At 52.3% G+C, this 11,070-nt stretch overlaps 2 protein-coding genes across 2 annotated transcripts; both read right to left on the bottom strand.

Annotated features, from left to right (window-relative positions):
- Nucleotides 1–1,052: 1,052 nt before the first annotated feature.
- On the bottom strand, nt 1,053–4,482 carry PUNSTDRAFT_54242 (uncharacterized protein). The gene is made up of 14 exons (XM_007386320.1): nt 3,823–4,482; nt 3,717–3,772; nt 3,583–3,660; nt 3,470–3,529; nt 3,396–3,406; nt 3,201–3,340; nt 3,050–3,129; nt 2,972–2,987; nt 2,853–2,914; nt 2,749–2,794; nt 2,247–2,697; nt 2,018–2,189; nt 1,860–1,963; nt 1,053–1,808 (listed from the first exon to the last, which is right to left on the bottom strand). The coding sequence occupies exons 1-14, from the start codon at nt 4,217–4,219 to the stop codon at nt 1,196–1,198; spliced, it is 2,286 nt and encodes a 761-aa protein (XP_007386382.1). The 5' UTR covers nt 4,220–4,482; the 3' UTR covers nt 1,053–1,195.
- A 404-nt stretch (nt 4,483–4,886) lies between these two features.
- Nucleotides 4,887–7,642, bottom strand: Pslcc12 (laccase; the record flags this gene model as incomplete). The annotated part of the gene is made up of 24 exons (XM_007386350.1): nt 4,887–4,989; nt 5,043–5,065; nt 5,125–5,128; nt 5,175–5,213; nt 5,278–5,387; nt 5,441–5,464; nt 5,518–5,700; nt 5,762–5,806; nt 5,862–5,879; nt 5,928–6,025; nt 6,076–6,120; nt 6,175–6,205; nt 6,256–6,275; nt 6,333–6,580; nt 6,634–6,651; nt 6,714–6,741; nt 6,795–6,836; nt 6,886–6,905; nt 6,964–7,014; nt 7,064–7,093; nt 7,149–7,240; nt 7,292–7,345; nt 7,397–7,463; nt 7,524–7,642. The coding sequence occupies 24 exons, from the start codon at nt 7,640–7,642 to the stop codon at nt 4,887–4,889; spliced, it is 1,512 nt and encodes a 503-aa protein (XP_007386412.1).
- Nucleotides 7,643–11,070: the final 3,428 nt, after the last annotated feature.

The following is an 11,070-nucleotide window of genomic DNA, read 5'->3' as shown; positions in this document are numbered from 1 at the left end:
CCCCACCCCGGCCGCACCCCGTCGCTCGACCCCACCCTTGCCTTCAGTGCTGGACTCTGCAGCAGCGCCGTGCTCCATCCCGCCTCGCCGCCGTGCTCGATCTACCCAGCTGCCGTGCTTGACCCTGCCTCGCCTCCCCGTGCTTGAAGCTGCACATCTCCCATGGTCGAAGGCACGTGTTTCCAGTGCTGGAAGCTCCCAGCAATGGGTTACGCTTGGTCTCTCGCCCGCTGCTCCCGACCTGCTTTACTCATGCCCCACTCGATGCCACTCCAGCACCCCACGCTTGGGGTGTGCCGCAGTTGATTTGACATGCTCATTGCAGCAGGCTCGACGCATCCGCCATGGCCGGCTGAACTCTAACCATAGAGTTTATTGTAATGTAATGCATCAATGCCATCTGTTTTGGCTCCCCATGAGATATGACACAATTAGAAGAAGATTGAATCATACATATGTATATTCCTGCACAATGTAATTATGATACCTGATGAATGGATAGTACACATGACCAAATTGTGAAGACATCTAACAAGATGTGACATGAAGTCTGGAGGTTTCTGGTGTTATTTGAACCAAAATATATCATATTGAAGAGATGATTGATGTTACAAATCACCAAAATATGCCCAAAAAGTTCATAAAATTTCACATATTTGTGAACATTTTGTGACAAATGCTCAGGGGGACCTTCCAGATATCCTCATTTTTGTACTTATGTGCTCCTATTAGCTCCTATATGTTCCTATATACTGTAAAAGGCCCCAAAATGGCTTTATCTGCACGGATAGTCCAGTAATTACTTGACATTCCCCCCCTTTATGATACTAATTCCCAGAGGGTGTGTTTCCTGATGGATAACGGAGTGCGGCGTGCTCGTTCCGGCGTACTCGTTCGTGGCAGTGCGGACGTCGGCGGGCGTGTTCGCGTTGGGCGCGCTACAATACGACAGTGCCTAAGCGTAGTGCACACGAGAGAGGAGGGATCTAGGGAAGACACGCGGCGTAACTGTCATGTTCCTAATATTGGGACAAAGGGTCCGAATGGAGGGCCCCATGGGGGTTCACATTTCTAGCATATGCACATACTACAGAGACCGCCGATTGCCACAGAGAAAATGTCCGGGGGTAAACAAAGGAACTAACGACAACACTACGACCATCTACTATATGAAACAGGTGCACAAAACCACGTATCATGGACTATGCTGCTTGTCCTTCTCCGTACTAGGAGGCACGGGATATGGCAAAGGTTCCCACTGGTAAGGTACGTCCGTGTACCCCAGCGGCGGCTGCCCCACCGAGCTCGATAGCCGTGACGACGAGGACGATCGATTCCGGCTGCTCTGCGGCCTCAACGACGCGCCCTCCGACACGGTCGACATTCGTTCGTGGCGTTGCCCGGCGCCCGCCACGGCCTCCGTCACCGTGCCCGGCGCGAGCAGCGACATGCGCATGTCGTCAGACCCCGCTGTTCGCAGGCGCGGCATGCCCGACTTCCGCCGTCCGCGAGTCCCTACCGCCTCGTCGTCGTCATCGTCGCCCTCCTCCGCGACAATGGCGCCCGTCCGCTTGTCGAGTCTGAACCGGAGCCCGTCAAGCTTGTGCCGGATGGTGTCGACGTCGTCGTAGGGCAGGAGAAGATCACCGAAGCCGGAGCGCGAGGTGAGCGAGACGATTGCCGCGATCGAGCCTGGGGGGGCAGTTAGGTGCAAGCCCATCCGGGCGCGTCGGTGCAGGATGTGAACGACAATGCCGATGATGCCGATAAGCCCGAGAGCCGCTGCCAGGCCATGCGCAGCGAGTTCACTGGATGATTCGATGAGCGCGGATCGTGATGAAAGCACGAAGGGCACACACTTCATAAACAGCCTCGGGAGGTTCGAAGTGAGCTCCGCAGTGAGCTCGGCGGGGGTACCCTGAACGAAGTACACGGACTTCGCAACAATCGCCAGGAACTGCGTCTGCAAATCCAACCCACGATCAGCTTTGTCCCGAACAGTATGTGAGAGACGTGCATAGATGTTCTGGGTCAGCGTGAGGAAACCATTGGGATCGCTGAAGGTCGACTGGCCCGTGCCGTCCTGCTGTACCGCAAAACGGAACACTGCGCCAGGCACGCCCGAGCTGGTCGCAGTTTGCCGAGCCTTCACGAAGGAGTTAGTGAGGGAGTCCGTGTTGGCAAACAAACTGGATGGCGATACGTGAGCACTGCAGCCTCCTACGAAGCAGGGGTCGGTCGCTCACCCATTGAGTGCTTGCCCGTTCTGAGGCGATCCGGTGACGTTGTTCTTAGACGTATACTTGTCCTGCGGCTCGATCCTCATCACCGACCCGTTGGTGATGCTCACCATCGCTTGCACATTGAACACGGTGATGCTAGGAGCGCAGTATACAGCGGCAGCCTGATTCTGGCCGGACGGCGTTTCGTGATAGTACCAGAACAAGACCGGAGCAGTATCGTTTTCGATCGGCTGGTTACCCTGTCCATCGTAGCCGGTGTGAACAGCTCCGCACTGTGCCACCTCGACGCCGTATTGCTGTTCCGAGTCGTTGGGGTTAAGAGTGACCTGGTTGGAGCACCCAGAGGCGAACGAGGAGGAACCCTCTACAAAGATCGTGACATCACCACTGGATTGTTTGATGGGGTTGGTAGAATCCGGTTTGAAGCAGTTCGCGCTCGTATTGATGGCGATGGCTGATCAGGTGTTCTGAGCATACCTCTTCGCGATAAATATGCATTGCTTACAAGGGACCGACACCGAAAGCGCGTTGTTGTCAGGGTTGGGCGGATACTGAGCGAATTTCGGTTTTAGCGACTCGGACGACCTTGGTGCGCAGCCTTCGACGAACCTTGAATTCCGCCAATGCCCAGCTGCCGTTGATAAACGGAGGATCTGTAAGATTGTGGAAAACTTGAGGCCAAGTTAGTTCGCTCGAAAAGAGGCTAAACAATATCTACATCCACGTACCCGCTGCTTCGACGAACTGAAACCCACATATGAACTCCCTTTTAGTTCGAGGTGACCAGTGTAAGCAGGCACACTCACCCCAGCTGCAGCAACGAATGCGTTGAAGGTGCTGATGTCGGGCGCGAGACCAACGCCGTCTACATTCTTGACCGTGGTAGCTAGGCGTAATAGCACGATTATCAGCAAAAATGATGGCCATCGGATGGGGAGCAGAAGTCCCAATACTCACTGGTGTTATGAGGCGTCTGTCTGAGTTCGAAGAGCGCACCCGCCAAAGGTTGGAACAAGATCGTCCCGAGAGCGGTCAACGTCGACACGGTCAGCAGCCAGTGTCGATGTTTAATCGATTGTTTGACAACAAAAATCTTGCTGTAACAGCTCATTAGAACCCGATGGCGACAAGTTGAGAGTCTGGGAGACATACTTCAGCGCAATCTGTCAAACAAAAGTTAGCATGTGGGTCGGCCCGAACGCATATGCAGTAGGAGAAGAACATACGTAGTCGAGGAGGATAGATTCACCTGCAGGGGCATTTCCCCGCAGAAGCGTCACATAAGGCTGTGATCGTGCATCAGCCTCCAACCAGATTGTATCGTAACTGTTCCTCTGACCTGATACCACCGGATCATCCAATCCGTCACGGTCCAGAGAAATGCAAGGGGTGCGACGAGGAGTGTCGGAACGAACGACTAGTGAGAGTACATGTGCGTCAGAGACCGCTCCGAGATTAATTCGGAGGACGTACGAGCAAGAACGCCGGGCTGGCGAAGCTGATAGCATTCTTCTCCGGTACCCCAAACCCTATCCGAGCCCATGAACATCCCACCAATAATGTTGGACGCAAAACTCACCATTGCGTTTGATCGACAACAACACCCCGATTTCCAACGCGATCGCCATAACTATCATGATGGTCGCTATCAATAGCACGGCCCATGTCCTCAGGATAATTGGTTCATAGCGTGGCGGGCGCTTGACCTCCGTCCCCGGAGTCGGTATTTCGTACAGCGACTCGCGAAACCGCCGCCTCCGCGGGCTTCCTCCGGCTGTGGTAGGGTTGTTGTAGGTCACGGACGAGAATGACGGTGGTGGATCGTTGGGAAGGCGGATGGAGGGCTGCCCAAGCGTCGTGTCCTGGCTGAACGGTCGTTCCCGTATAGAGGGCCCGCCGAGGGTGACAGAGGCATCGTCGTCCCGTGAAGACGATGCGTCCGTTAGTGCCTTGCTCTTGCTGTCGTCAATGAGCATTTCTTCGGGCTCTCTTCAGCAGGTCTGGTCCGTTTGATGTACAAGTCGTCTCGACGGTTTAGACGCCGTCGGGTAGCCGTAGCAATAGGATACAAATAGCAACAATGAGGCCTGGCCCGGCCACGAAAGAACGTCGAGCAAAGCAAAGACAAGGCAAAGGCAAGAGATGTCCGAGGCCGGCAAGGAGGACAATCGTAAATCGTGAACGCTGTGAACGCGCTGCTGAGGCTGAGGCCGACTTCACCGAGTGGACCAGCGAGGTCGTCGGGCAGGCACTGAGTTAGCATCGCCCTGTGTTTACAGCTTACCCTGAATGATGCCCGAAAATAGTGATTTCGCCACAAAAGGCAGGTGCTTTTGCCCGATACCTCCAAAACTAGAAATACTCCTGAGCTCCGCCGAGCATGCCGAGAGCGGGAACAAAAAGCGTTGCTTGAGACAGACCTCACATCGCTTGAGACCGAACCACACTAAATATCGGCCATATACCACATAACAGGGACCCAGCCGATTGCGATACACCTCGACGCACCCAGGTCGGGACAGAGGCGAGTGCCCGTTCATGACACGTAGTGTAGACTACGCCTGCATATTACTTAGCATACCACTGTCGATACTGAACGCGTTATCATGGCTCCAGTGTACCAATGGCTACGTTTGCCGACACTCATGTCTCCTCGCACAGCTGCTTCCAAGACGGAGGGATGATTTGAGATTCCGGACCGGTAACTTGATCCTCGGGGGCTTCGGCGAGAACGATCGCAAGCCCTCTAGTACAGAGGTCAGTCAGAAATTTCATGCACGAAATGTCAGCGCAACGCACGCTTGAAGATGGAAGTCGATGTGCTACGGCGACGGTGTGTGAGCAGGATGCCGAATGCGGTAGGATATTTCGCTCAACTTACGCTGCATTGCATAGGTCAGCGTGGCCAGGGGCAGGATGTTCCAAGCTCACCAATGAAGTAGCCACGGTCCTGGATTATCGGTTCTGAATCTGACAGGGCAAAATACGTAGCATCATGATGTGGCCCGCTATCTGTGGATACTCTTTGACGTACCTGATCGTTACATTGTCTGAAGCTGCTCCCAAACTGACCACATCCCGAGCGGGAGGGTCAATCAAATGGACCTCGGACGACCCGGCGCTACGAATTACTTCGAAAGAGTGCTATTCGGGGCAGTTCTTGTGAGCTGTGCGGCCACCTTAATGTTGACGCTTACCCCATGCAAATGTACGGGATGCTGCTCAGTCACGGTAGGGTCAGAGCCGCAATGCTCACAGAGTGATAACCACCTACAGGAAATTGTCCCTGCCCTGGCATAGATATCTCGACCAGCTTGTTCCGAGGCAAAACGTAGACGCTGCCCTCAGGAAGCAGGTCGCTCGCGGAGAACTTGCCGCTGAGGATTTGAAGGAGAACGGGCAAAGGAGGTGGATTGTATTGTACGCCATTCACGGTGAAATTACCAAACTCTCCAGCCTATATCAAGCTCGCTCAGTCTGTTCCTTCATTAATGCAACAAGAACCCGAGGGTCATCACCTCTTCAATATCGAGGTTTAGAGCGACATCGACCTTGTCCCCAATCTATGTGACGAGTAAGTACAAGAACATTAGGATAGTGAGCACCAGGGCGACTCACCGATGAGGGGACTAGAGGCTGACAAAACGTTAGGACTATGAGATCGACAAGAAATGCCGTACTCACTCGCAGATCCTGCTCTTTCAGTAAATTGGTCGTGGTTGCGGTGGTATCCGGATCGACCGGTCGCGCCCCGTGGTATCTGAGTATTGCCGAGTTCGTTCCTAAAGTGTCATTTAGTGAGTACTGATATAATTTACAAACTGAAGCATACCATTCTCGAATCCAAGAGTGCCGAGGTTCGGATTTGCTCTTATCCCTGCGTTTATGTCTTAGTATGGGGTCTGGTGGTATGGTCATTACCTGGACATACAGTAATTCGAGACGGGCTGATCGGCGTGAACCTGGAACGACTGTGCAATTGAAGCAGACATAGGACGATGGCCTAGCTTACCACAACAGAGTAACGCTGCCCTATTCCCAACGTTCAGGACCAAATGAGATTCAGTCGATATAGGCAGCCGAGCTCACCCGCATGGATATCGATAGAATCAACCGTCACCGGCCGAACCGAGGTCCCGTCCGCTCCAATGACGGTGAGCTTGTGCCCGTCGATGGAAAACGTGTAAAACGGGAAGCACGCGATGTTCAATACGCGGAAACGATAGCGAGTACCGTGCTGGACATTGACGATTGAAAGAGGCACCAGAGGCCCACCGGCATACCGCCCGAGACCATTTATCACCGTCGTGTCCGGAGGCCTGTTGAGTTTAGTTAAACTACACCGCTCAAACCTTGGGGACGCTCGTACTGGAGTAATTCAGCTGACAACGCGGCCGTTAGGTGATACCTAGATAGGTGCATCGTCAGGCTCATGAAGCGTAGATGCACCGCATAGCATATCCTGTTTACCAATCGCCGATGGTTATGATTGTGCTCTCTGATATTTTACGAGATGAGTCACCCGCATAGCTGGCCAACACATTCACGCACCATCGTCTACGTCATAGAGAGTGCGGTGTGGATCGTCGGGGTCTTTGATATAGGATCAGCTATACTCAGCGCAGCACAAGAGGTAGGTTACCGTAGATTACAAGAGGTCCTCTGCATCAGTGACGGTTAATCATAAGAGCAGAGGTAAATCTACCGTTATATGGCTCACCGAAGGCCATCGCAGTATTGCAAAGATATATGAGAGTGATACCAGAATGTCCTGATACGCATGTCAGCTCAATATGGAGATAGGGAAACGTTGAATGTACCCTGCTTGGTTCGTCAGCCCGAAGTTGTACCTGAATGCATCTATGATCAACGTGTAGCTGCGCCCAGTAATGCGGTCAAACTGACATGAAGGACTTCTGGGGACGAATGGGGCATTGCGTGACGAATGCCACACCGTCTGCGTATGCTGTACGGTGCTGGAGTATCCCGTGCCAGTGCTATCCAAGAGTTGAAACACATTAAAGGGGAGATTCTAGTTGAACACAAACCACCGAGGTCCCCAGTTCCATGGTGGAGTTCGTCAGAGAGTTCAGCACGTTGACCTAAAATGATAGACATCAGTGGGCGATTGTGCGATGTGTATCCCTGCTTACGGATAGTTGATCTCCTTTCGTAGCAGATATTAAGGGGGCAGGAAACTGGCCATTGACCAAGACTCCACTATGCGTTGTTCTCTCGTCAGTAGATGTCCATTCTTCTCCAAGGGACAGAAACTTGTACCTTCGATTGAAACCGTCCGGCTGAAGAAAGTGGTTTGCGACCCGTGCAGTGTAATGCACGGTGGAGGATCGCACAAGGCAAACACACAAAGCCAGAGCGAGTAGCACTGTGTCCAGCATGATGGACAGCTCGATTTGAGGAAACTCGCTGTCTGGTTTTGGCACGCGCGTGGTCTTGGACCACCATCGACGCTTGTCTATGAGGAATTTCAAGAGCACCGATAGTATTCCATCACGTTTCACGCCGGCCAAACTAGCGTGCCGACACCCATTTGGTGACGGGACCTTGATATAGCCCGAGTAGACGCGATGCTTCGCAGAAGTGGTAGCGCACATTGCTGCATCAAGATGGCAGCCGAGCATGAGAAGAGAACACTGATGTATAAAGACGACTTACACGAAACTCAGCGTTGCTCCAAGGAGTTAATTGACTGATCGTCTTCTATTACCCTCGCATTCGGAGCCGACCTGCGTGAACTCTATAGCAGCGGCGATGGTTTTCCTAGCAGGCCATGTATATCAGAGAAGCATGTCCCGGTGACGCTCTGTTTGATGTTAAGGCATATCAAAACCTGGAGATTGAGCTTGTTCGTGAGTTCTCCGCGATGCAATGGTCACGGTGCGAGAGGACAGTTTTAGGTATGATGTGTTGTGGCTGATAGAGTCGATCGAGGAGAACATCGACCGCTAGGACGTGCTGTCGAAGCCGCATTGGTTGTAATGCTTTATCGGCCACGGAACCAAGTGGACCAGGCGTACATTCGTAGACGGTAGACCCCTTAAACACGTGAACTGAAGTTTCTCCACGAGGGGTCTTCACTGTGGAGAATGCGACGCGGGATCTATAGCCACGATGCTTGATGATTCAAAGACGGAAGCGTCACAGTAATAGAGCCACGGTACTGATTGAAGGCAATAGGCATCACAAAATTTGTTTCAGAGGGACTGGTAAGAGACAGGCTAACAAGCATCGCGTGGAAGGAAACGCTTCGATTCGTTGGCTCACGAGCGCACAGCCTGCCTAAGAAGATCAGCGCCGCACACCACTTGGAAAGAGATCGGGTCCAACAATATCTCCGACGTGCGAAGCCGATATCTGACTCAACAGCGTGCAGGAGTGACCGGGAACCGCAGTCGGAGACCGCCACTGTGGCCAGGGCTAAAAACAGCATGGACGTGTTGTCTGGATCGCGTGACTTTTACTTCTGTCCCTGTGTCATCCCACAGTAGTGCCATCCTTGCTAGATCAAACCATTGTGCACAGTGCAACTACCATATCTGCCCTACGCTTCCCCATGATATCGATCTGTGTTAAGGTATGAACGTGATATGCGGTGTACATAGCTCTGTTTCGTGCTATATCGGACTTGGGAACCCGCCTTGGTTCCACAGCCAAGTGGGTGCTCGATACCGGTGGAGTGACGCCAGGACCGAAAAGCCGGGGACTGCAAGTAAATATACCTCCTCATCACGGTATGGCGCACCCCTCACGCTTTGCTCACACGTTCGCATATAGGACAGGTTACCAGCATTCAGCGTGGAGTTTATAGCCGCTGTACCGATAGCATAGTGATCGTAGGACCCGCGAGGTTATCTGGGTATAACGGGCGCACGTAAGCATGGCTGTACGGTAAGTTATACATGCGTAGCGCCGCAATCATCACATTCTGCGCTTCAGCCTCATATGAAACGCAGGGCTCGGCGAATACTATATCTTGCTCAGTGTAACTTTTCCCGTCGAAAGGTGGACTCAGCGCGTGCGCTGAAGAGCAGAGTCCCGTCATGTCTGCACCGTTGGCCGCACCTTCAGTCCAGAATCCATCCGCTTCGACACTCTGGGGGCCTGTCTACATCGGCTTCTGCGTCACGACCGCCATGTATGGGTTTGCGGGTCGGCAGGTGATTATAATGGCACCGTTTCTGTGTGAGCTTAACGTGATCCTTCAGGCATACACGTACCTGTCGACATACAAACATGATCCGTGGCCTATCAGGATGCTGGTTGCCACCCTTGTGTACGTATCCAGTTCTCCTCGTTGATAACTTTATCTGACGGTGCCGTTTGTTAGTACGATAGATGGTGTAATCACGGGACTTTGTAAGCACGAACAAAACAGTGGACAAGCTTGATTATATATAACCACGAATTGAACAGTTGCAGCCACTCTTCATTATTACTTCATCCAGAATTTTGGCAACCTCAAGAATTTGGCCTCACTACCCACCACGCTTCCCGTTTACAACTTCCTCACGTCCCTCGTATTCCTTTTGGTTCAACTGTGAGTCCCCACTTCTACTCCATGGCACGCTTGTTGATGAGGTGAACTGGCAGGTTCTATGTGTACCGAATGATCAGGATTGGGAATGATGGCACCGCCTCCAAGGTACTCATCATGGTCGCGGTGAGTGCATTCAACGAATATGCATTTCCAATCGTTGATCCTGTGATTGGATTAGACAACTGCTACCCTATGCGGTTTCGTGCTTTCCATAGGTACTCGAACAGTTGATAATTTTTGCCATGCACCGTCATACAAGCCTTTTACTAGGTGCATCGATTGCGCTATTTAAATGTGACTCGCTGGAAATGTTTGCCAAAACTCGTTGGATGCAGGTAACCGTCTATCATACTGCGGATATTCCGCATAACTCACCTGTAATGACAATCCGAAGGCGGTGTCCTCTGCTACCACGGGCGTTCAGACCGTGGCGGACTTTACAATTACACTCTCGCTGCAATATCAAATCGGATCTTCAAGGACTGGGCTGAAGCAGATGGACGACTCCATAATCAAAATCTGCCGGTTCATGATGACTCGCGGTATCCTTGTCCTGTGAGCTATGAGTATAGGTCAATACTACTCTCGACTGACACCATGTCCGATAGCTTGTGCCACGCAGCGTTGTTCATTACATTCCTCGCGATCAAGAATTCGCAAATCTTTCTTATTTTCCACCAGCTGCTGCCGAAGCTATACAACCTTACTTTCTTCACGATGCTCGTGTCATTCGAGCCGCTGCGACTGGCGACGCGATCGCATCTTGAGGATGCCACTTCAACGAACGGTCTTGCGCAAAATATTCAGCTGGAGGTCGTGCAGGACACCGAGACATACGTGTTTGGATCTCAGACCACCAAAGCCAGCCCTCAGACCATAGCCAGCGAAGGCCACGATCACAGAAGTATGCACATCGACAAGTTGGTAAGCATCGCGTTAAATCCGACCACGAGACATTCGGCTGATGACCACCAAGCAGTCTCTCAACGGTTCGCTTGCGTAGTACTAGTAATCGATCTCCCTTCTTGGTCCGATCCGCATCTAAGTACTGAGATCTCCTGACGCGTCCTCCGATGAAGGTTAGCATTTTACCTCCGTCGATCAGGTCTAGATCTGTTCTGGCCGGAAGCGAGCAAACACGGTGATAACCCCGGCATAGCGAAATCGAATTTAATCTTGTACATGTATTCATGATAATGCTGAATGATATCTCGGTTGCCTGGATGCGTAGAGTCGCTCTGTCCTCCAAGACGAATTTGGGGCTCGGAT

Source organism: Punctularia strigosozonata (genome assembly GCF_000264995.1).
Source record: "Punctularia strigosozonata HHB-11173 SS5 unplaced genomic scaffold PUNSTscaffold_10, whole genome shotgun sequence".
In the NCBI taxonomy this organism is placed as follows: domain Eukaryota; kingdom Fungi; phylum Basidiomycota; class Agaricomycetes; order Corticiales; family Punctulariaceae; genus Punctularia; species Punctularia strigosozonata.
The sequence above is the reverse complement of the archived record's forward strand: the minus strand, read 5'-3'. Positions and strand labels throughout refer to the sequence as shown.

Bases quoted from the DNA above. Each gene is read 5' to 3' on its own strand.
- PUNSTDRAFT_54242 (XM_007386320.1), bottom strand. From the start codon at position 4,219: ATGCTCATTGACGACAGCAAGAGCAAGGCACTAACGGACGCATCGTCT. The intron at 2,698-2,748 runs GTAAGCAATGCA...ACACCTGATCAG, and splicing joins GCTTTCGGTGTCGGTCCCTT to CCATCGCCATCAATACGAGC. The intron at 2,190-2,246 runs GTGAGCGACCGA...ATCGCCATCCAG, and splicing joins AACGGGCAAGCACTCAATGG to TTTGTTTGCCAACACGGACT.